The following is a 24476-nucleotide window of genomic DNA, read 5'->3' as shown; positions in this document are numbered from 1 at the left end:
CCTACCGCCTCCTCCCTTCCTACCGCCTCCTCCCTTCCTACCGCCTCTTCCGGTCCGTCCCGTCCCCTTTCGGTCCCGCCTCTTCCGGCTAACCCCCTTCCGGTCCTACTTCTTCCGGCCAACCCCTCCTTTCTGACCCACCTCTTCCGGCTCAACACCTCGCGAGATTTGGTGCCACATAGATATTCCCCAGCATGCCCTGTTCCGCCTTTTTTACTATACATCCAAGATGGTGAGCGGTAGCGGGCCGTGGGACGGGGTTACCGGCATCCAGCGCCATCCGCGCACCTCGCTGCGCCGCGGCGCTCTGTGAGGCGGTGCGGGTGCTCAGCAGCCTTACGGTGCCGCGGGGGGGCGGCTCGGCTCAGGCCGGGCCTGCGGGAGCCGAAGCCGGGATGGGGGAAGGCGGGTCTGGGCCTGCGCTCGCTCGGCGGGATGGGAACCGGGCAGCCCTGCGGGCCCCGGGTGCTCCGAGGGGAGCGAATCGCTGTTTGTAAATCGGGCCATCTCGTAAACGCTTTTAGGTCACGTTGAAGGGTTCTGGTCTCTTGCTGGGTTGGGAGGCAGCCGGATTTGTTCGTTATTTTAAAAGCATCTCTTTGGAGTGGCAGGCACGTTCTTAAAGTGCATTAAGTGTTAAAAAAAAAAAGTTTTAAAAAAATAAATACGTATTTGTTATTTGCAGCCGAAAGGAAAAAAGGCCAAGGGCAAGAAGGTGGCACCTGCCCCTGCTGTAGTCAAGAAGCAGGAGGCCAAGAAGGTTGTCAATCCCCTTTTTGAGAAGAGGCCCAAGAACTTTGGCATTGGTGAGTAAGGGGATGCACAGAGTGCTTCAAGGACTGTGGTTTATTTTGTTGTGTGTAACTGTAGATATAAGAGCATTGTGATAAAGCCATGGAGTGGAGCAAGCCATAAAGGCAGTTGCTTTACCACCATCAATGGTAGAGCTGTACTCCATTTGGTATTGAAGGTAGCTGTGACAGTTTGCCAAGCTAAAAGATTTGTGTTGTATTCCTGTTGTGATGAATCTTTCACCTGTGATGTGGTCAGCTAGTTCAGGTTTCTGTAACGCTGCTTTTGTTACCTGTGCAGATGATGTGAAAAAATACTTGCTATCTGAATGGCAGTGCTGACATGCATAACCACCAAGATCGCTGATGCACCCTTGCCTATTGCGTGCTCTTACTGTGAGAACTGGGAATGGTTTTGAGTTAAAGCCTGTATTTCTAGGACAGGATATCCAGCCCAAACGCGACCTCACACGCTTTGTGAAATGGCCCCGCTACATCAGGCTGCAGCGCCAGCGCTCCATTCTGTACAAGCGCTTGAAGGTGCCTCCTGCAATCAACCAGTTCAGTCAGGCTTTGGACCGCCAAACAGGTAAGGATGTGACTTACCAAATCTTTTCTGACTTCTGTGATGGTTGATGTGTGTGTATCAGGAAAGAGACCAAAATAAGACTAAATAAATAAATAAAATAATAATAATAATCTGTGATGTGTCTGAGAGTTTAGGGAGGCTTTAATGATGGCTGATGATTAGCAGGCTTGCTGAGTTCGCTGCCCTAAATTACTGCTCTGAAAAGGGAGGTAGGAAGTGTCAGAGGTTCTGCTTAAGGATGCAAACCCAGAATTCCTCAGCAGGTGCTTCTTGGTGCACTTGAGTTCTTTAAAAGGCAACGCTGAGATTTCCAAGTTGCTTTACTAATTAGTTCGTGTTCACTTCTAGCCACACAGCTTCTGAAGCTGGCGCACAAATACAGGCCAGAGACTAAGCAAGAGAAGAAGCAGAGGCTGTTGGCTCGTGCTGAGCAGAAAGCTGCAGGAAAGGGAGATACTCCAACTAAGAGACCACCAGTTCTCCGGGCAGGTAAGTGTATATGAATTTGCCTACTTGTGTACATGGGAATGTGGTCTTTTGGAGAGAAAATGGATGAGAAAAGTTGGTGCTCTGCTCCAGCCAAATGGGATTGGACATGCTATGGCAGTGATGTATGAATTTCTTCACCTGAACTCAAAGTGAAGAGTGAAATAGACGAGCTTTTTAACCCTGAGCTTTAGCAAATTGTCCATGGAAAATCTTCTCTGTGCTACTGAATGGATATGAAAAGTTCTCATGAAAGGTGTGCTGTGAAAGCAGCATTCTGTGATGCTTACATGAAAGCTCAGGTAAAGAGTCTGACTTGAAACAGACTTCTGTCATTTGTTTTTTAGGTGTCAACACTGTCACGACTCTGGTAGAGAACAAGAAAGCTCAGCTTGTGGTGATTGCCCATGATGTAGACCCCATTGAGGTAAGCACACCCCATGGTGCATGGGAGAGGCTGCCTATACAACTGCACTCGAGGTTAGGAGTGGATTTGGGGTGAGAGTGCATTTTAAGACAAACTTTCAACTTATAAGAACTCCAATGCATATTCAGTTTTCCTGGACTAAGACCGAGGCTTGGCCTTGCCATGATGTATGAATTTCTTCACCTGAGTCAACAATGAAGAGCAAAACGAGCTTTTTAACACTGAGCAATTGCCACAGCCCAGGCCAGCTGCAACACCCCTCCATGTCCTGGCAGTGATACAGCACACACACACTCTCTCTCTTTTCAGCTCGTGGTTTTCTTGCCTGCTCTGTGCCGCAAGATGGGGGTGCCGTACTGCATCATCAAGAGCAAGGCCAGGCTGGGGCGGCTGGTGCACAGGAAAACTTGTACCTGTGTTGCTTTCACCCAAGTTAACCCGTAAGTATTCTGTGTGCTGATTTGGTTCGCTGTAGTGAAGAAAACAAACTGCCCATAAGCCTAGATCATAGGGCAGATGGATGTCAAATCTGAGTTTGTGCAGTGTAAAGAGCTACAACTGAGTTTGCATGAACTCTGTCATCTTGTATGAAGCAGTCTGTCAAATCCTGAAGCTAGAGATCACTTTAGCTTATTCAAATGGGAGTGTTAATATGACACGTATAAGCTGAACTATAAGCATTGTAAGTTCTACAGCACTGATGGTTTGTGTGATTATCCTTTTGTTATACTTAACCTGAAAAATGATGTTGGTATTATGAGCTGCTTAATTCCAAGACAAAAGACTTACAGAAAACATGAAACTGGTGCTCTAAAGAAATGCAACTGTCCCCAACAGGGAGGATAAGGGTGCACTTGCAAAGCTGGTGGAGGCTGTCAAGACCAACTACAATGACAGATATGATGAGGTAAGTTGTGTGGCCCTTGTCTTTCAGGTTCATACTGGGAACATCCCCAGTAACTTCTCAGTAAGATGCAGATTGCTGTTTGGGAGTGAGATCAGCTTAGAGCCTGTTGGGTGTAGATTGTATCTAGGGTTTTTTTAGGTATTCAGATTATTTTCCTGCTGGTGGGATACAAGGTGAACGCTGTCACCAGCTTAGAGGCAAATAGAGCTAAAACAGGGAGAGGGGTGTAAAGAAATCTACTTCAGCTAGACTTGATTCCATCCCTGAAGTCCTGAAATTAATGGGATGACAGGGAAAAACTTTACACTGTCACATCTGTGCTGCTCCCAGAATGTAATTCACTGCTTAAAAACCGTGTGGGAGTTCCTAACTGGGGGGGGGCTCCAACCCTTGTGCATGAGGAGCACAGCTGATGGTACGAGGGCTCTGACTTGTTCTCCCTTCTTTGCAGATCCGTCGTCACTGGGGTGGCAACGTCCTGGGTCCAAAATCTGTGGCTCGCATTGCCAAGCTTGAAAAAGCAAAGGCTAAAGAACTGGCTACTAAGCTGGGCTAAAGATGTACTGATTTGGTACCATGGTTTGTGTACATAAAGAGAATAAACCCCCAGATGAAATTTCTGTGGTCTCTATTCATGAGGGTTGCAGTCAGTGGGTCGCAAGTGATTGTTGCCTGCCTTCTCTATTTGCCTACAACAAAAGAGTTGGATAGAACAGCACAGAAGGCTGCACAAATTACTTCCCTTAGAACAGTTTCCCTCGGCTGCTCTGGTAGCCCTACATTCTTCTCCTTTAAGCATAGCCCCCTCAGCTGCACATACTGGTGATCCTACACTGAATGGGACAAGCCTGCCTATTTCTGGCTTTAAGCCTAGCTTAGTAATGCAGATATCTGACTTGGAAATAGCTGTACATCATCATTAGTGCCTAGGCTTAATTGCTGCATGGATTTTGTAAAGGCATGTTGATACAGTTGTGACACTTCACTGGATTAAGCAGATCAGGACCCTTAAAGGTTTGTGATGCCTTTTTCATGACAAGTGAAGGCACGCTAAAGGAGTGAAGGAAGTATCTAACTCTACTTACCCTTCTGTTCTTTGCTGTTGACTTTGGTCTTGTGGCATTCTTGGAGGCAACAAGCTTTGGGCCTTCAGCCCAAACTGAGGCAGCTCTGTGTTATTTCTGCTGGCCTTGATGATGTTCTTGCAAAGCTGTGCGCTGTCTCACTCAAACTGGAGTCTGCAGTTGCTGCATTTAAGGGCATTTATGTCCCTCTAAGTTGTAAGATATGCAACGTAAATCACAAGGCAAGCACTGACAGCCTGTTTTATTTATCCTGATGGAGCTGCAGTGTCCCTGTCTTGAATTCAGGAATGACTGCCACGTGAAAAATTTTGACTGATAAAATCCCTTGCCCTCATTTACTTACACTGAATAGAGAAAATAGAGCAGTGGAGAAGAAAAGGTTTTCTACTGTTGGACAGTTTGGTCACAAACTACAAAAATGCATTCTGCACATGTCCAGAAAGCTGATGTAAGCAAGCGTGCTGACACCCATCACTAATTCTGAAGTTCAACGCTTCCAAACTGCTGCCAGCATCAGCTGGGAAGTCCTGTGCCCTGAGACTGACTTCTTCAGGATTGATCAGGCTGCAGTCTTGACTGTAGTACAGCAGAGCAGAAATTAATCCTTCCCCTCATAGAGGTATTTTTTGTATGAATTTTCTGTACCACAAGAAGGAAGTTGCAGCACACAAGCCATACCTGTGACAAGAAGTAAAAAAAACAATGCAAAACCTCTACCTGGTATTTCCAAAATCGATTAAAAGTTCCCTAAATCAACCGCAGTTCAATACTAAAGTTATTTCAGACTATCTGGGAAATACCACTCAGCTTCAAACAGTTTGCAGCTGAAGATCTCATCAGTCTCCTTGATACAGGAGCAAGAATGCCAGGAAAAAATTATTTCCTTGCTTTCAGTGGATTCAACAGAAAGCAGCTTAAGGCTTCGTGTTCAGAAAACAGAAGTCAGACACTGGCTGGGTAACTTACCAGGTAATGATGTACTGCATGTGCTCGTTTCTCAGGCTCACTCTTGTCTGACCTCCAATGGGCCCTCCTGGCACTGTGCTTCCTGTAGGTACAGCACACTGTCAAATGTTTGGTCTGCAAAGCCCTGAGCTGCCCCTGCTCTGCCAAGTGAGCAGCTCACTGAGTGTGAGTCCCAAAGACAGCCCACTTCTCTGGGCAGCGGTGTTCCCAAGTTACCAGCAAAGCCAGCGGCTGTAGCTTCAAAACCTTGTACAGTAAATAGTGCAGTACCTCTGGAAATACATCACAGAGAAAAGGGGCAGACTGACATAAATTGGTTGTGGATTTGGGTTCCTTTGTGACTTACTGAAATCTGCATCAATGAAGATGGGCTCAGCACCGGTCACCTTGGCCATAGCCTCCAGGTCCCGATAGTGCCAGCGGTTCTTTTCAATGTTATTTTCAGGTACAAAAGGTTGCCGTTTTTCTGATAACCTCACCACCCCTGTGAGGTCGATTTCTTCTTCAATCTGAAATGCAGAGGAGGAAAAAAAGGAATCTCTCAAAGATTCATTTCTAGCATACCTGGACCTGGTAGTACATCACCTGCAGGGTCTGGTTATAAGGAAGTTAGCAGGTTGTGCTACGGTGCTGTGACACGGCAGGGAAAAAGGCAGATGCCTTGTTTACTTCATCCAAGGCATCAAGAAAAGGCACCTTTAAGAAGTGCAGTGACTCATGAAGCTGAACATGGCTGTTGCCTTTCTTGGTTTGTCAAAAGCATCTCTGGGCAAGCACAGGTCAGAAAGTAACGCGCAAGATTCCCCTGTATCCCTCTTACCTGTCCCTTCAGCCTGGTCTCTGGTTTCAGTTTCTTTTTGGGCACAAATCCTCGGTTGACTAAAATTGTGACTCTGGAGTTACATAAACAGGACAAATATACGTCATGAATTAAAGGAAATTCTTGCTCCTGTCTACAGCCATAAGAAAACATAAATATGATTTGGAATCAAGACTCAAGCACCTAAGAGACAGATGGATTTTAAGGGAGAGGTAGACATACAAACCCAATCACTATCATTGCTCTCTGCAGCTCCTGAAAGGAGGATGCAGTGAGGAGGGGGACAGTCTCTTTTCTCAGGTGACAAATAATGGGACAGGAGGAAATGGTTTCAAGCTGCAGCTTTAGATTAGATATTAAGGCAAATTTCTTCATGGAAAGAGTGATCAGGCATTGGAAGGGGCTGTCCAGAGGAGTGGTGGAGGTGTTTAAGAGAGGTGTGGATGTGGCACTAAGGATTAAGGACAGGACCCAGGTTGATGGTTGGATATCGTGATCCCAAAGCTTTTTCCAACCTAGGTGATTCTGTGATTGAGATATTTGAAAAGAAATGAGTTGCTCGTGTGAGCTACCACTTAACTCACCCTAGTTCTGTGCAGTAGAAAGGAGTAATGACATTTGCTCCATTTTCTGCATGGGATGTCAGCTTCCCAGCTTCTCTGGCTTCTCGCTCCGGGTCCACAAGTGACCGTGGCAAAATGTAGAGCTCCTTGGAGTGGTCAAAATGCCCTCGGACCTTTACAGGCCTGTATTCCAATTCCTTCAACTCCATAGGGCTGCAGAGAACAAGATGAAATGAAAATCACAGCTGTGATAGGCAAATTACACGGCGGGGTTTTACTGTGGAAGTCTTAGCTTCCTTACTCTAATGTCAGAGGGATGGGCTCTGAGGAAAGTCTGGATGCCAGCCGTGCAATCAAATCTAATTTCCATTTTCGACGCTGAATCTGGAAGTACACAAACACAAAAGTAATTCCTATTGGTAGACCAGAGCAATGTAACGATCATTGCAAGCCTTAAAATCTATTTCCTGGTTATAAGTTTGTCCTGACCATAAACAAAACAAATTGAGATATGAAAATGGAGACTGCTGACTTTGTCTGGGGAAAATATTTGTAACAAAAGTGTTAAAAAAAATATGAATCTCTCCATCAAAGACTTGCACGAACCTCACCAGTGTGCAGTGGGAAAGCAGAAAGGTAAAATATCAGCAAATCTTTGCCCTGCCTATGGCATGATCTATAGCAATCAGCCCGAGACTGAAACCCTGACAGCCCCAAAGCGCTCATCTCTGAAGAAATACAGCATGTGCTGGCTGGTACCTGCCATGTGCCCAGACAGAACGCAGTCAGGGGCACGAGGAGGAGGCCCCACTTCAGCCAGACGTCCTCTCCCGATGCACTGGTGGCTGTCGTGGAGCTTCGTGGGCTGCAGAGCCTCAAGCAAACATCTGCAGAGAACCAGAATGAGGAACATGACAGCAACAGGAGAAGAGCTGATAAATTCCTTTGGAAATGGCACCTCAGTGTGAGGCTGAAAGTGACAGAACCCCACACAGATCTGCTCACCTCTCTGCTGGGTCACAGCAGAACCTGCTTTCGTTCGGGGAAAGCCAAACAACGTTCTTCTGAGCAAGCAATGCGGTATCTAAGGAAACCAAACAACATCCTTTGCAGCCTCTCTGCATTGCACGCGTTCCATCTAGATGCTATCGGCTGTCCCACTACCACAAATGACCCTTCTATACCTGCTACCAGCACGCATGTGTTTGTATTACAGCACGTACACAGCGCTGCCGTTTGCTTTCAAATAAACGCCGGGCGAGCGCCTTTCCTTCTCTTTCTCTCTTGCTCGGTGCCCGGCGAGGCCCTCCCCGCCCCCTCGGGGCCCACCCAGGCCCTTCCCGCTGCTGTCAGCGCTCACCCCAGCCCTTCGCTCTCGCAGCAGCCGCGGCCCCGCACGCAGCAGCAGCCCCCACGCCGCCATGGGGCAACGCCGCCGTCGTCTCCGCTCCACCCAGGCTGACCGCGGCTGCCGCCCCTCTAGCTCCCCCTCTCTATGGTACCACCGCTTCCCGGCGAGGCCCGTACCGGAAGTGAGGAGGCTCCTGTCTGGCAGCGCCTCTCTATGGTGAGGTGGGGCTTTGCGGCGTGCTCATGGCGGAGGTGGCTCAGGAGGTGCCCGAGGAGGTGCTGCTCTTCCTGCGGCAGCACCCGCTGCTCAGCCTCGCGGAGTCGGGCAAGGTGGGCAGGAGCAGTCTGCGGATGGAGCTGGGGAGGGGGGGTGCTGGGACCGCGTTACCTGAGGAGAGGATGGAGCACTTCCCACGAGGGGAACGAGGCCGCTTGAGCTCAGCCCCCAGGCCGAAGGGGTTTCTCCCGCTGTGTAAATCGGGGAGGTCTGGGGAGGAAGGCCCTGAGAGGAGCTGGGGTCTGCCCTGCCCTGCAATCCCTCGGGTCATCTCTGAGCTCTCTGACCGAGACTCCTCGTTCTCAGGTGCGGTGCCGGCTGACGGGCCACGAGCTGCCGTGCCGACTGTCGGAGCTGCAGGCTTACACCGACGGCAGGAAATACCGACGGCTGATAAAGACATCCCGAGAGTTTGATTATGGCACCTTCGAGCCCCATATTGTGCCCAGCACAAAGAACCTGTGGGTATTCCAGTGCATTCAGTCTCAGTGGCTGAGCGAAGATCTTTTGCTTGTTTCTTACATTTGAGCACAGTATGTGTAAGTGAAAGGTTATTAGGTAACTTGCTTAAAGTCTGTGGCTCTTTCTTTTTGTGTGTGTGTCTCAGACATCAGCTGTTCTGCAAACTCACTCTCAGACACATCAACAAGCTTCCAGAGCACGTCCTGCGTCACGTCCAAGGGAAACGCTATCAGAAGGCACTGAAAACATGTAAGTTGGCTGGCTGTACCTTCAGAAAAGCTGCTTTCTCCCCTGAGCTGTTGAAGTTCCAGTAGCTGTATATGAAGGGATTGGGTAAGTTTTCTCTAGTTGACAACAATTTGCTGCAATTGTTGTGTGTGCATCTCAACTGGGAAGGAAGGTCCCGAGAGCAGGGATCAGCTGACTTCTTTAGCAGATACTTTGGAGCATTCTTATTTGGAAGGAGTGGTACAAAAGATTCTCCAGAGTAGGGGTTAACACGTCCAGCTTTAAGAGTATCTGCATTAACATCTTTCATGTTGATTATGTGAACGTGTACTGGAGCTTGATGTGCTTCTGAGTCACATTTAATATAAAGTAGACCTGGCAGTAAATAGGACTCAGGGCTTGGGCAGCTTTGCTAAGTGCTGCTCAATCCCTTGCACCATTAGATGAGAAGTGCCAGAAGGAAGGGGTGAAGTATGTCCCTGCCTGCTTGCGGCAGAAGCAGCAGCAGAGACAGCGCGCTGACGACGAAACGAATGGGAGCAGGCAGCCTCACAGAACAGAAGAATTCTGGGAGCCCAGCTCTCCCAGGACAGACGAGGATGAGGATGGAGAGGAGACAGACGACAGCATGAGCGATCTGTACCCACGTGAGTAAGAACATTGCCATCGTGTGTGTCCTGCAGCAGGTTTGTCAGCTCATTGCCTCACAGTGCCTTGGTACTGCTGCTGTCTGCTCGCATGCTGGAGGCGTGACCTCCATCCAGTTTGAGGTTCTTGGATTTGGTAAAAACTTCCCACTGCCAAATGTGAAATAGCAGTTATCACACAGAGCTGGATCCTGTAAGGTGTGAGGAGGGATACAGGATCTGCTGTTTTTTGCTTTAGGTATCACTGCTCTCCTTATCTCTCAGCAAGTCCCGCAGCCTGACAGGAGCTGGTAAGGCTGTTCCACTCACATCTGGAAAACACTGCCTTGCTGTAGGAGAGCAGAGCTTTAAGACCCCAGAACTGCCTGTGTTGCCTGGTTCCCAGATCTGGGCTAATGAGAGCACCAGGCGTTTTTCTAATAAAACTTCAGTGCGTTTGTTATTGAGTATTTCAGTAGTGATGTATATGATGGGCTAATCCTTGGAGGCCAGAGTCAGCTTAGATGAGCAGAAAATAAGGTTACGGGTTATCAGAGCCTGTGTGCACAAAGAACTGATCCTGAACTAAACCTTTGTATTTTAGCTGGACTCTTCCCAGAAAAAAGCCCAGCAGCTCCACAAAACACAGAGGCCAACGATGGTTTTGCAACAGACAGCGGGGACGATGGGGCCGAGCTGAGTAGGGAGAATGGTGACATGAATGGAGATGGTGACAGAATGGATGTCAGCAGAGCAGCTGGCAAGAGGGGAAAGGTGGGAGTCACTTTGCTGTGTGTAGCAGATGGGGAGCGTGAACAGCCATCATGCTATCCTGTAGGTGGTTTCGGATCTGTTCCTGTCTGAGAATCAGCAGAAGGTGTAAATCTATTTGGGAGAATACTTTCTCCATGTGCCAGCCATTGACTTGCATCCTGAGGTGTGAATTAGTAGCAGTAAATATTTATCCTATCTTCTCCAACTGGGGATCTTACTTCCTGTATAAATATCTCATCTTTGATTGAATCCTGCTGCACCATCTTGACAGTAAGACTGTGGGTTCTGTAGTCCTCCTCTCCATACACACACACACACAGCTAAACAGTTCCAAAGTCATGAACTCGTCCTACACCTTTTTCTGCTCCTACCTGAGGAGCTGACCAGGTCCTGCCTTTGGGTGTGCTTACAGATCCTTCTCAGTTTGGGAAGCAGACATGTTGTATACATGAAGGTGAAGAAACTCTCTTAGGAATCCTTTCTGATTGTAGCAGTTGAAAGGTTAAGGGTGGATGAAGTTTAGGTTCATTTCTGTGGGGAGAGGGCCACTGTTTGCATCTGATGAAACCTCAGAGATGCTGACATGCAGGATGGGGCAAAAAACCACCATGTGCCCTGGGCTGTGCTTGTTCTGTCTCTTGGTAAAGGACAGCATGCTTGATTTCTCTTTAAGCAGTCTGGGGCAAGGCTGGGTTTAGTTTCTGGAAAAAGCTGATTGATGTTTTCTTTCTACAGAAACAGTCTGGCCCTTCAAAGAAAAAATTCAAGAGCTGTCATCAAAAACCCAAAAAGCTCAAGAACACAACCAATGGTAAATAAATTTTTATGATAAAAATGCAGCTTGAAGTGTCTTGTGTAACAATTCCAGGTGGTGCACAAGACCAAAGTGTTCACCTGTAAGCCCTGCTGCCTGTTCCAGTTAACTGTTACAGCCGGGAGAAACAGCAAGGGGGAACTGAACTGCATGTTAAAGCTCTCTCCATCCACTACTCACAGAACAAGAATTACTACAGCAACATAAAGGCAAAGCCACTGCTTGGAACTCTTTCCAAAGAGAAAAAGCATGCGTGTTTAAGTGTCACTAGTCATACACTTCAAGTGGATACAAAGATGCCATTTGTTTTTATTTTGATTGTTTCAAAAATCAAAACATTTTCAAACACAACTAAGGTACAAAATACAGCATAAAATGAGAATTTATACTTTTTTTTTTTTTTTTCCACATAGAAAGCAAAAATATATTCAGAATGAATTCCAGAACACTTTGCAGAGCCAATTGATAACTGACATCCTGTTTCTCAGCCACTGGGGGAGGTCACTGTATTTTTGGGAGATGTGTGAATACAGCAGTGTATGTAAGATACCAGAATCTTCTGTACCAGGACTCACAGCTGTAAGTCCACATATTGCGCTGCCTAGAAATACCTTGTAATGCCCTCCACCTTACAGTGCCTCTTCAGTACCAGAATACTTCTGCTGCAAGAGGCAGTAACAGTTCCCTTTTTGGGGTCTTTTATTGGAAGTCAGACTCTTTATTTTCACAGAGGAAACTGGTCAGTATTTCAGACTAGTCCATCATCCAGCTCCTTAGTTAGACAGGACACAAAGAACGAGCTGAGGAAGCTGACTAAGGGCTACCTACAGAAATTCAATTTATAAATACTACAAACACCAACAGCAGTTGAGAGATCGGAGAATGGCTGCCTTGATGTAGTCTAACAGTTATAGGACCTGCAGTGAAACTGAGCAAAGAACATCCTGTGCTGCACATCAGGAATTGAAAGGACTAGTTTAGTTTGCTATAAAGAGACAGGCACAGTTAACACTTGAGGTAAAAACCTCTCCTGCAAAGCCTATTTAAAAGGAAGCCTTCTAAGTGACCTGAACTTCAATGCTGGCTTCCTCTCATCTACCCCCAAATACTCATCTTCCTCCCCCCTTCAGCAGCAGCACATCCTGTGGTTACATGGGATGCTTTTCCCTTAGGATGACAGAATCACTGCTTTAACACTTAGCAGCACCCTTCTATTTGCCATCTGTTCTATTTAGCCTAGTTTTCTCACCTAATAAATAACCCTTCAGGAGAACTGTCCAAACCAGTATCCTTACTAGGTAACCCGGGTAATTAGTTCCTGCTGGAGATGGTTCAACTGAATTGCTCCTTGAACAAATAGCAGAGCAGCTTTCTCAAGGGAGACAAGAAATCAGGGTAATGTTAGCAAGTTGGTAGGGCTCATGCTCTCTAAAAATCTAGAGCGCTTTCATGATCTCATGAAACAGGTTTATCTACCAGCAGAGGACAAAAATGCCTCCTCTAAGCAGCATTCACTAAGCATGTTCATGGCACAGAGGCTGTGGCACTGAGGTAAAAACAGAGCCTTGCTCTCTCCTCACTTTTAAGCTGAGGCCTTCCTTCTGAACATGGAAGTTACGCTCCTGACTGCTTACTCACTGTGCAGGCTTTGCACTTGCATTCTTCAACTATAACTGCCTGTAATGCACAGTTGAGAACTGGGACTATGGCAGCACACAGCTGACTTCCACACTCCTTCCCTATGCATCTCAGGTGTGGCCCAAGATATCAGGGGGAAGAGTGAGACTTGGAGCTCAGCACTCCAACCCTTCCACAGTTCAGTCAGCTGAGGCTTTTGCAGCTGAGACTGACAGAAGTGAATCAAAAAAGCAAGAAGACTATAGTAATTAGAAGATTGACTGCTCTCATCTTGCATGTATTTTGTGCGGGGGAAAAAGGGAGTTTCCATGGTTCTGGATAAATACTTTCACCAGTAACCTGCAATTCAGGTGTGAATTCGGAGCATACATGGATGGACGATGGGTGGAAACTGGTTAATAGCAGAAAGGAGCTTTTATTATGGAACGTGCAGCATAACTAGGCTCGCTTCCTTGGGAACCCAGGAGGGGGCAACTCTGGGAAAAGAGCGTTGAGTAAAAAGTTCTTTTGGCACAGAATTCTACCAGCATCTAATGTTCTGTCTCTTCAGGAGTACCTTGCCCCTTCCCTCTTAAAAATCTCATAAGCAAGAAGGAATATGACCCCTCAAGAACAGAGCCGTAACTTGTTGGAAAACTCTCCCTTTTCTTACCTAAAGGAGGTTCAGTTACTTTCAGGATTTTCTTTTTGCCTTCCATTTGGGTGCAGGAAAGACCTCCTTCTTGCTAAAAGGAAAGTAATAATGGATTTACAGGCCCTCTGAATAGCAAAATAGCCATGAGTTCTTTTGACACTGCTTTCCACCTTGATTAGCAATGCTATAACCAGTGGAACTCCTTATACACAAGATAGATCTGATGAGGGTGAAAAAGGGGATCCACTTCTAAGTTATAGCTAAAATCCAACATCACACTGAGTGGTACAGCTGTACTTCTCACAGTACTCCAAATTTTAAAACAATGCTGACTTTAAAGAGAGCAACCATTCTACTGCAACTCACTGAAGTACCAGCAAAATGCAGGTTTGCTGGGTTAGTTCCAAATCTAGAAAGTTAGAACAATAAGCCTAGGCAACATTCCTTGAAGAAATGGGATTTTATCTATGATTATTACTGGTGCCATCGTAAATCAAATTCAAAACATCTGTGCCTTTAATAAGAAGGGGGCATGTATGTGTAAAATGCTGGCAGTTTTTGTTGAATCCATACAGAATCAGTTCTGATCTTAACATGTTATGTCCCAAAAAGTGTTGCTATTCCTGTTACCACTCTTTCTTCTTCTCATCCATGGAGACTCCACCAGGACCCAGTGCAACCACAAGGAGGAGCCCTCCAATTACAGACATGGTCTGGAAGAAATCATATTTGAGGAAGTCGTGCATGGGCTTGTAGGCTGGGATGGTCCAGAAGGCATTGAAGTAGATGTTGATGCCAAAAAGCCAGATGACTAGAGTCAAGGCAGCCAGCTTCGTCTTGAAGCCAATTGCCACCAAGATGATCAGGGCTGTGCCCACAATGTTTTGCAGAATCTGCAAGGAGGGGAGGTTAAAAAAGAAAAAAAGAAGTCAAAACCCAAAAAGCAACGCTCCCACCAACACACCAAGTAAGATTTTGTGTCTCTTAAATGGATACACAGACATCAGAGCATGGATAAGCTGTTCATCAGAGCAAGCTGTCTTAGTACAGATAATCTAGTAACATTTTTTTTCTAAATATTCATTAAAAAAGACTTTAATTAGAGAACCAATGAGTAAAACCGACAGCCAACCTGGGAGGTAGCACTGTATTCCAGTTCCTCAACCCATACTTTTCACTCACAATACTTACATAAAAGAAGTTCATATCAAAATGCAGCAGTGTCATGAACATGAGGACCAGCAGCACACGGCCCCCAAGCTGCATGTACTGCTTAGGAGAGCTCTCCCGCATAGTGGGGACACCAGCAAACATGCTCTTCCCCTCTGAGCGTGACTCAGCCAAAAGCAGCAGCAAGCCTCCCCCCAGGGCAAGGTTCCTACAAAAAGATACAAGTGGAAAATAAAAAGCTTTCTTTTTTAAACAAAACAAAACCAACACAACTGGATCTATAGAGAAATACAAACTATTAAGTCTTATCTGACAATTTTAACTCTTAAGAATCTGAACACTAGTGAGAAGTGATTACTCTGTAACCTGCACTGTGTGCCTGCATGAGAATTTGCAGCTGAAACAGCAGCTTTGTACACAGTGTAGGTTTACACAAGCCTGCATAGACACACATAGCCTGCTAGAGAAGTCTGGCACATGCAGTTCAGGCACAGCTGCTTAGCATTTGTTATTCTGTGCCTCTGGTTTAACTATATGTGCCAAAAAGTCCAGAGTTTGCTTTGAGAACACAGAAAAGCAGTACTGCTAGGAGAAGTTACACATTTACAGGGTTGTAGTAAGCCCAAGAGCACAGATCTTGTGCTGCTACCCCTGTCCTACCCTCAGGGGAGAGGGGTGAGAAGGTAACAGCCACCACTCCACACTTTACAGGAAAGTTCATCATTATCAATAAACTTGTCCTCAACTTATGGAAGATGATATAGACTCGAAATCCCAGAAACCATCCTAGTACCTAAACCTTTCAGTTTTCTCAAATAACACCTTTGGTCTCACACGTAAGCACAGTTGCTCTTTTAACCGTTTAGGAAATAGCAGCTTGCTGATCCAATCCAGATCCCGAGCTCTCGGCAAGGATGGCACAGCAGCAATTAGATCTTTGTGGGTCAGGATTAGTCTCTTCCTTCTGCAGTGTTGAACCTGCTGCCTATAGCTTATATGAGTGCTGTATATATATTAAGTGCTGGGATATTAATACAAGCAGGCCATCTGTAAAATCTTTCCAGCACTCTGTCCAAAGATAATTCTCTGTCAGAGAATGGAAGCAACAGACAAAAGCTTTTGTTGTGCTTTGATAAAAACTGAAGTGGTCATACCTCATCAAGAACTTCAGGTCCCATAGAATGCTGTATGCAATAGTCTAGGCAAAGAATAAAATAAGTTGAAAACACCATGTACATTGTGCTGAAGTTCTGCATATTTGTTATATTCTCAAACATGTACCATCCATACAAAAGTCAATTAAAAGTACATTACACTACAGGCAACAAGCTAAACTACACCACCACAGTCCTGTGAGTCAGTGTAAAACAGAACTGAAGCCAGAATTTAACTTGTGCTTCAGCCCCCACAAAAACCATCTGTTTTAGACAAAAATGTTTCAACTTAAAAGGTTCTCTGTCACGGTGGACAGTCCTTCAGAATAACTGTGCTGAACGCCAAAGCAACTGCAAGATCCATGCTTGGTACATTACTGATGTACAGGTAAACTGCAAGTCACTTCTGCTAAATTGGTCAATTATCAAAATAAATTGATAATTAATTGATAAAAAAATAAAAAATTAAAAATTATCAAAAAAATAAAAAGGTCAAGTATCGAATCAACAGCTCCAGTTGACTAATTACAATTATATCCAAGGATCTGTTGGACATGCCAGAAGAACAGAAACTGCAAGACAGTTCAATGTCACTGAGGACTGGCATTAGGCCAGGGTGGATAAAAATTCTGGGTATTTAAATATGCTGGTCATACTGCAGCTAAGAGAGAAGACTTGAAAGCTATGGTTTAAAAGGTCTGAAGACTCAAGCCTCCTACCTGTAATGCTATAATTCCAAACAGTCCAAAGCAGGCATATTGCACAAAGTTCCTACTCAGCACCAGGATACAGCCGCCTGAGTTGGGGAAATTGAACACAGTTACACTTCTGGCTTGCACAGGAAAAGATGCTGCAGGAACGCTAACTTGTTTTGAACTGAGCAGAATCAGATCTCTGTCAGCTGTGCTGAGGAGAGTCAGCTAGGATTAATGGCACGCTGACACAAATCAGTTTCAGAATCAGTGTTTTTGAACATGTTTAAAAAAAGATATGTTTGGAATAATCCCATTTATTTCATAAAGAGGAAGCATATGCTGGATGCAGCCCACAGTACACAGCACTCCGGAGCAGCTGTCAGTATTAAAGCATAAAAAAGAAGTTGCAGAGAAACTCAACTCATCACAAGGTGAGATTTTGCTTTGCTCTTTCACTTTTTATTCTTTTATTAATGATAACTGTTAGGGCAAACATGCTGCACTCTTTTGCTTTGAAAGCTTTTAGATCTTTCCTCAAGTGTTCCAACAAAAAGCACTGACATGGGAACTATTAACTACATTGAATTAATCTGGAAATAGAATGGTAAAAAACCAAACCCAGGCACAAAAAGTGAAATTAGCAGAGCAATCAAGGACAACAGATGAAGAACATGATGTAAACAGATAAGATGTTATTCCTCTCAATTTCTGGACACCAATTTCACTCAAGAAATATCCAGATGTTCTGCTTCAGGGCTTTGAGTACCTTTGATATAAGCACTCTCTTGTGGTTGAGGTGCACCAACTGCAGAGTAAGACTCTGCCAGTGAGATTAATCTCTATTTAAAAAAAAAAAAAAAGCAGACTGTGAAAGTCTTACCAGTGCCCCATTTAAGAAAATGTGATTATTCAACTTAGAGAACTCAGAATTGTGGGAGTGTTTATAGATGGATGTACAGAATTGAAAATAAAACTGTCCTAATAGACTCCTGGCACCTGACTCAAAGGTAATGGGTCACAAGATATTCCTGCAGTTGGTTTCCAGGAAAACCTGAAGCAGGTCAGTTCTTTTCATTGAGCCTGTGGAGCTCAACTCTAAGCTATTAACGGCTGTTAACAAATCAATGAGGTGTCCCCTGCTTACATGATTCACAGTGCTTGCATGAGCCACGGGGTGGCAGACACACTGGAGTGCTCAGGCATCCACCTTAACAGCTTTAGAGCCACTTACTCAGCTGTCCGAAGAGATTTACGAACACAAAGATGGAGGCCAGGAAATAGCCACAGTTCCACGTTCCATCAATGTAATCCCTCTGTTCACTCCACTGGAACCACATGCGGATGCCATCCTCCAGGAAGGTGCTGATCAGGCACAGGCGGGCCACGTGGGGGAGGTACTGCTTTGTCACCCTCAGGAACTGCGGGCAGACAGCACAGTTAGCAGGGGAGGGAGGGCAGAGGGCAAGGTGATACTGCAGGCATAAGAGATCCACTGTTCTCATGCACACACCATCATCAACACCTAGAGGGAAACACAGGCTTGGCGCTACAATTTAATTAATTTCTCCGCCATTCCAGTTTAGGAACACTTGGGAGAAGTGGGGGAAAATTAGTTTTTATGCTCTGCCTGAAGAGGATTTTGTGCAAGGACTTGGGGAAAAGCAGATTCCAGCAGCACCCGTGTAACTAGAAGTGTGTTTTGATGGAGCTCTTAGTGGAGGAAGGCTGACCTTGGTTTTAGTTTGTCTCAGTTTCATGTTACAGCTCAACTGATCTATCAGATAGCCAGGAGCTGAAAGGGCAATCCTACTCCCACCCACATGCTCAGGCACTCAACACCCTGTAACAAACTGATTCAGGGAGTGAGGCTGACAGAGGGCTAACTGCAGAAAGATTAAAAAGCATGAATATGCTTTCTGCCAAGCTAGTTCCCTCTAGCAGCTCATAGAGGCACCACTGCAAAGTATGAATCTATGTGGAACCTCACCTATATACACAGAAAAGCATACTGCATCTGGATTATGACAAGTGCTCAACTCTGTCACACAGCCTCCTGAAGGGAATTGCTAATTAATTACTTAAAGGAGATTTCCACTAGGCATTATCACTCTGAATGCAAGGCAGCACCCAGCTGCCCGCTGCACACACTGCTTTGGCTTGGCCACATCTCTAGAAAGACACATGGAGCGAGTGCGCACTGCTGCTCAGGCAAAAGCTGTCTAGTAAGTAACACATGTAAATAAACCTCAAACTAACTCCACAAGATCAACCAGCAGGCTTTCCACCTTCACATGAAGCAGTTTGGGCAGGCTGACACTTGTGAAAGTCAATGCCTGTGTTACAAGTCTTCATGCAGAACGGCCAGACTTACCAGAAATCCCCAATGCGGAATTAGGAGGAGCCATTTAACAGAACTCCAGCATCCCACACAAAGTTTGATGCACTGCAAAGCACACGAAGCATGAAAAGGGCATGGGGAAGGCCACATGTGCACAGGTCTTTGCCAGACGGCACTGAACTTTGTAACAAAGCAGAAGAAACGGCAGACCAAGCTTTTCTTTCCTGATTCAGAACTCACTTTGTCTTCGGGTTAGTCAGTGCAGCTAATAAGTTTATTTCTGGTCAGAATATCTTCTGAGGCTCCGGAAGCTTTCAGTACACATGGGAGTGAATGGAAGGGACACAAAAACCATTTCTGCAAGTTTTTACTTATCACACTAATTAGTAAGTACTAAAGGCTGTATCAAATCCTATGGAAATTAAAAGCTTTGCTTACTCTGTAACTGAAGATTATCACAAGAAAAAACGATCTAGCAAACATGCTTAACAGTTAATATCAGAACAAACTACACTAGTTGTACTGTATGCATCCAGAGTCTAAGGGTCAAGATTGGAGTTAACTAAGTGCACATTAAGCACAGCTGTACTCTGACTTGGGCTGCTACCTCAGACTCGTTAAAGCCATGGTAACAGTTGGATGAATGAGTCAGAAAAAAAATTTATGATCTTTGTCACTGAAGGAGAAACATCTTGGTTTACAGTTCTCTTCTCTCTCTTATTTCACTGTGTGTTTGGACAGCCTGAGGTGAAGAATACTACAGATGAAGTTATTTTGGAAATAGTAAAAACCAGAAGTAAACAAAATAAGGTAATAGTTCCCTGCCAAGCTGCAAAACAGGTAACCTTGGTCAAGAGGGATGAAGCACAAGAAGGAAATGCAAGAGGACAGGGACTGAGCACCAGTAAGAAAAGCAGAAAGAAAAAACAAATAAACCACTGCTGTGGAAAGCCTGAAAAAAGAAGGAAGTATTACAGAAGATATCCACTGCCAGACTTCATCTCTGCGGCTTTTGAAGTGGGTCATGTAAGTTTATCTCATCTTCCTCTTCCCTAAAAGAGCTGCCAACAGTACAGAGCAGAGAGCCAAAAAGACATTTAGCATTTACCTGTTCTCTTGGCATGTAACAGGAATTTAACACTATCTATTAAACACAAGTGTGAACGTCCAATCAGCTGAAGACAAGTCAGAGCGACTGAGGCCTAAAGCAGCCGCAGTGCTAAGCAACCTTATCACGACATGCACCATCTCTAGACATCCATAAGTCATGGGGCTGCATTTATTTAGCTACACACGAGCTGAAGCCATGATGGGTAGCCAGTTTAAAGCAAATTTCAAACTTCAGAAACAGACTGCATAAACAAAAAAAGGATAAAAAAAACCAAGAGACTGGTGAGGAAGATCCAGAAAGAAGAATATCTGAATTCTTTTATGTCAAAATTCACTTGATGTCTTGTGTGGCAGTTACATGACAAGAAGAGAACAGAAGTAATTTAGGCAAGGACAGAGCAATTTAAAGAAACAGGTCTCTGGAAGTAGGACTGAACTAAAGCTATCAGAAATCCAATCTCGTCTCTACACAACATTAGCAGCACGTAGCTGAACACGCTGCATTTTGAGCCCACTTCCTATGCTGGTGCATGATTCACATAGATAAAAAGTAGCATGAAACTCTGCAGCTGATGAATGTAGCCAGGTAGTACAGGGGTCTCAAAACACACACCACTGCACACAATGCACTTAAGCAAAAATGAAGTGCTGAGATGGACAGAGGTGGCAGCATTAAAGACTCCATGTGCAGCAATCAGGCGGCTTATTCTGCTCTGGGCTTTGCAGCAATTGTTCTTAGCACACGCTGCCTCCCTGCAAGAGTCAAACACCTTGGGAAAAGAACAAAATACTAAAGCAAAACTGACAGGAGAACAGCTGGAGCTGTGATGGCAGTCAAGTCATTAGCATACAGCAGAGGGGCTCCCTGTTGCCACTTCCCTCTCCAAAGGGATTAGGAGGGCAAACAGATTTAAATGCTTCTCTTAGTTTGACATGCAAAGGCACACGGGATGATCCAGGGACACCAATATCCAATCTCTGTTCAAAACCTGCTTTTCCAAAATGAGGCATGAAAGATTCAAACCTTTGAAAGGAACAGGCCCAAAGAAATGTAACAGAGGGATCCTTTTTCAACTCCTATGCTCTCTCAAATATATTCCCACCTCCAAATCTGTAAGCATGCAAGAATTCTCATTTTCCTCCAGATTTGTGAGTCTGATTCTACTGAACTTAGCAGAAATGCTTCGACAATGAAGACGTCCAAAGTCTAAACACAAAGACTTTTCTCATTTATGTGTTCATCATGCATTGTGATCACAGTGCTGAGCAACCATCTGTTACTACAGAAAAACTCTTTTGGGCTTCAGAACATTACCAGTTCAGAGCCTCTGATGAAGATCTACTTGAAAGATCTGTTGTGATTTTGGTTAAGGGGATGCTTTGTTCTCAAGTGAGCTGACAGCTCTAGTAGATACCACTGATTTTCAAGAGCAGGATGCTTGCTACGTTTTCATCAACCTGTGTATAAAATTTGTGGAGACCTCACCTAATAATCACAAGGACAGCAGCAGCCATCACATACACAAATAAGTATGAGTGCCTCATCAACAAAAGGCAAAAAGAGAGCTCTGATCCACCAGAACATTTAGTCTTAATCATGTTTTTAACTGCACTAAGATTTCTCATGACAATGCTTTTCACTTACAGAATGTGCTTTATATCAACTCCCTTTTCAAGATGACTATTCAATCAAATCCTTAGAATGATATTTCTTAGTCATCTACTGCATATTGCTGTCACTACTCATGGGAAGAGTCTTCCCCAGCCTGAGAGGAATAGGCTGCATTTGGTTTAGAATGATAAAGAATCAGTACACCAGCATGACTAAGCCAGAGCTTCCAGATTCAGTTCCTTAATATAAAGGTCAGACTAACAATGAAATGTTTTCTTCTCCCTTTTATTACCTTCAAAATGGGATAGAGAAATGTTAGAATTAGCTGAATAACATGCAACAGCATTTACATAAGAAAATTAACTGAAACCCCAGCCTGGTTCTCCCTTACAGTCCTTTCACTGCAGTACAATGACTCAATGTCTCATTGCATTTTTGTCCTTTTTTTTTTTCTCTTCAGAATGGCAGAAATACCAGGCACCCACATTCCTAAAGATTATTGCAGACATTAGAAAAGTTGCTTGAGATTTGCTTTGCTTTATGGGGATTACAAAAGAGAGGCCTACAGTTCTCCAGCTTAAACAACCACTACATACAGCTTTTCTTTGTCAGCATAAGAACAGTGCACGGTGACTGCACTGACAAGCTTAACATGTGCTATTTTAACAAGTATCACTACTGCACACCCACAGGCTACAGATGTGTGCTAAACTAAACTACTGGCCAGTGTTCACCACAAATGATCTAGCCACCTTGTTATCACCCCAGTCCTCCACTCCAGTAATCCTCTTGTGCAAGGGCTGGTGCCTAAGCATAAAGATAAATGAGCCAATTGAAAATGAAGACTTGAATTCTTTCAGCCAGTTCAGCTTGCCAAGCTGGTGACAGGTAAGTGCTAATGTGTGAGAAGGAAAGTGAAACATGGCCTTGGGAAAAGCGGGACAGCTCTGGTCAGTGACAGCTAGCTGTCCCGCAAGCTTAGCTGCCTTGCAAGGCCATGTCTTCAATGCAGTACTCCACTCTACTGGGATGGTTCACCTGAGAATCAAGAGCCACTTGTTTTACCTCCTGGGAACCTTCTGATGAGTATCTTGACATTTAATGGGTAGTTTCCTTGATTCAAATGGAAATTGAAGCGTTGGAGAAAAATTAAGCCTCAGTGTTTGAACTTAAGGAAAATATGATTCTTGCTTTTATGACACACTCAGTACTTACTGATAAGCCACAGAAGTAGCTGCAACATTCTCACAGTGCTTTATGTTACAGAAAGAAAGACTTGTCAGGTTTTGAATACAAGGAAGAAAGCAAGGTTATCAATGAGAGTGTATTCAGGTCCCCCACGTAATTGCCCAACTTCTCTAACTCCCACACTAAGAGATTCAACATACTGACAGTCCAGATGCCCTAATTATCTCTTTTAATTCAATGTGAACTAAGTTTCCATAATGTCAAGTGCTCACTTCACAACATATACCAAAGGTTATTGTTTGGTAACTCTCTCCATTCCCATACTGGTGCGATACCGAGTTTTAGCAACAGGCACAGCACTGAAATGATCCGATTGAGCAAGGAGGCAGCCATTTGGAAGCAGGAACATCGCAGCTGCTTGAGAGGCAACAGTTATTTTGCAATCTGATGGGTAAGTGCATGTAAACACCCCAAATTCTGTGACTAAGGGAAAGATTCATCTTTAAATAGTATGTGCTCAAACACAAATCAAATCAGCCATTTAAAACTCATTTCAGAAGGGAGCAAGTCATAATTCTGCTGGACAAAAGAGCTTTCACTACTATGAAAAGTGGGGGTTAGAGACATCTAGAAATAGGCACACAGGAACAAACAGAGAGGTGTTATAAAAAGGTCAGGACAACAGCGTAAATTTTGGCAAGCAACCTGACTGCTATATTGACAGCTTACATTCACCTTTAGAGAACAGGGTAAGTACAGGCTGATGAAAATAATTAGAACACTCATTAAATTGGGTGCTGCCACACGCCACAAGCTCTAAAACGAGTCTTCCATCCGGGGCAGGGAGGAAATGCTGAGCAGGTCTTCCCAGCAGTGACAGCACAGCCCTTGGTGCTGCAGGCATTGTACCACTGACTGTTCAGAAGTTTAAACTGCACAGATGGGTAGAATAAGGTTTTCCCAAAGAATGCGATAAACTGTTATTAGATGTTAGATCTTATTTTCAATTACACAAATCACTACAACAATGAAAGCCTTTCTGACGCTACCGCTGCTTACACACACAATATTCCTGCTGTCGCATGCAGTGATTATAAGCTTCTATTTCACAGAAACCTGTAATGGCTGAAATCAAGGTGAGAAGCACCGACACAACACCTGCTCGTTTGCTTTCCTCCCACCCCAGTCCCAAGCACAGCACCCCACGGCCAGGGCCTTCTCGCTGGGAGCCTCCCCAGCAGCCAAGGCCTCACACACCACCAGGAATGGAGCCCATCGCCTTCCCTCCACACACCCCGCAAGCAAACCTCGGCCTCCTGCTCCCCCCCGCACACCCAGCAGCAGGAGAAGGCCGGCCGGCCTCAGCTCCAGCTCAACCACCCGCCGGGCAGGGAACACCGCGGCCTCTCCGCCCCATGAGAGCCCACAGCCGCTCCCTCAGCGCCGGATCCCGGCTTCAGCCCGCCTCACCGCCCCCTCCCCACCCCAGGCCTTCCCCGGGGCCCAGCGCTCACCCACCTGATCCGCGAAGTCCTCCGCGGTGCTCATGATATCGTTCTGACCCATCGCAGCGGAGAAAGGAGCGCCCCTGCTATCGCGCGCCTCGGGCCCGGCCTCGCGCTGAGGGGCTGCGGCCGCAGGGAAGGAAGAAGGAAGGAAAGGAGAGGAGGGGGAGCGCCGGGCCGCGCCGCACCACCGCTGCTGCTGCCACGTAGGCCAGGCCTTAAAGGCGCCGCGCGGGCGGCAGCGCCAACACACGCGGGGCGGGCGGG

At 45.4% G+C, this 24476-nt stretch overlaps 4 protein-coding genes and 3 non-coding genes across 8 annotated transcripts; 5 read left to right on the top strand and 2 right to left on the bottom strand.

Annotated features, from left to right (window-relative positions):
* The first annotated feature begins 166 nt into the window (after positions 1-166).
* On the top strand, positions 167-3816 carry RPL7A (ribosomal protein L7a). The gene is made up of 8 exons (XM_042878693.1): positions 167-232; positions 686-806; positions 1231-1380; positions 1729-1869; positions 2214-2293; positions 2603-2733; positions 3131-3200; positions 3652-3816. The coding sequence occupies exons 1-8, from the start codon at positions 230-232 to the stop codon at positions 3754-3756; spliced, it is 801 nt and encodes a 266-aa protein (XP_042734627.1). The 5' UTR covers positions 167-229; the 3' UTR covers positions 3757-3816.
* On the top strand, positions 1088-1162 carry LOC122184446. The gene has a single exon (XR_006180560.1). It is a non-coding gene; the product is annotated as a small nucleolar RNA SNORD24 (small nucleolar RNA).
* LOC122184445 lies at positions 1982-2058 on the top strand. Its single transcript, XR_006180559.1, has one exon. It is a non-coding gene; the product is annotated as a small nucleolar RNA SNORD36 (small nucleolar RNA).
* On the top strand, positions 2451-2523 carry LOC122184440. The gene has a single exon (XR_006180554.1). It is a non-coding gene; the product is annotated as a small nucleolar RNA SNORD36 (small nucleolar RNA).
* Positions 3817-4506: 690 nt separating the features above from the next.
* Positions 4507-8141, bottom strand: LOC122184096 (surfeit locus protein 1). Its single transcript, XM_042878689.1, has 9 exons — positions 7995-8141; positions 7640-7718; positions 7394-7521; positions 6936-7018; positions 6656-6847; positions 6072-6144; positions 5598-5760; positions 5252-5333; positions 4507-4963 (listed from the first exon to the last, which is right to left on the bottom strand). Exons 1-9 carry the CDS (start codon positions 8055-8057, stop codon positions 4897-4899), a joined length of 930 nt encoding a protein of 309 aa, XP_042734623.1. The 5' UTR covers positions 8058-8141; the 3' UTR covers positions 4507-4896.
* Positions 8142-8193: 52 nt separating this feature from the next.
* On the top strand, positions 8194-11190 carry SURF2 (surfeit 2). 2 transcript variants are annotated; one of them, XM_042878692.1, is made up of 6 exons: positions 8195-8314; positions 8568-8722; positions 8869-8972; positions 9395-9598; positions 10182-10351; positions 11087-11190. In XM_042878692.1, exons 1-6 carry the CDS (start codon positions 8228-8230, stop codon positions 11168-11170), a joined length of 804 nt encoding a protein of 267 aa, XP_042734626.1. In that variant the 5' UTR covers positions 8195-8227; the 3' UTR covers positions 11171-11190. The 2 variants fall into 2 exon arrangements, with proteins under 2 accessions (XP_042734625.1, XP_042734626.1); XM_042878691.1 differs by lacking the exon at positions 11087-11190 and having other exon boundaries at positions 8194-8314; positions 10182-11077.
* A 254-nt stretch (positions 11191-11444) lies between these two features.
* On the bottom strand, positions 11445-24421 carry SURF4 (surfeit 4). Its single transcript, XM_042878690.1, has 6 exons — positions 24223-24421; positions 17688-17874; positions 16481-16557; positions 15762-15805; positions 14629-14815; positions 11445-14330 (listed from the first exon to the last, which is right to left on the bottom strand). Exons 1-6 carry the CDS (start codon positions 24268-24270, stop codon positions 14064-14066), a joined length of 810 nt encoding a protein of 269 aa, XP_042734624.1. The 5' UTR covers positions 24271-24421; the 3' UTR covers positions 11445-14063.
* Positions 24422-24476: the final 55 nt, after the last annotated feature.

The sequence above is a fragment of the Lagopus leucura genome, unplaced genomic scaffold, assembly GCF_019238085.1.
Source record: "Lagopus leucura isolate 7727_CA_CO unplaced genomic scaffold, USGS_WTPT01 Super-Scaffold_100022, whole genome shotgun sequence".
Lineage (NCBI taxonomy): Eukaryota > Metazoa > Chordata > Aves > Galliformes > Phasianidae > Lagopus > Lagopus leucura.
Note: the sequence above shows the minus strand (reverse complement) of the source record. Positions and strands in the feature narration are given on the sequence as shown.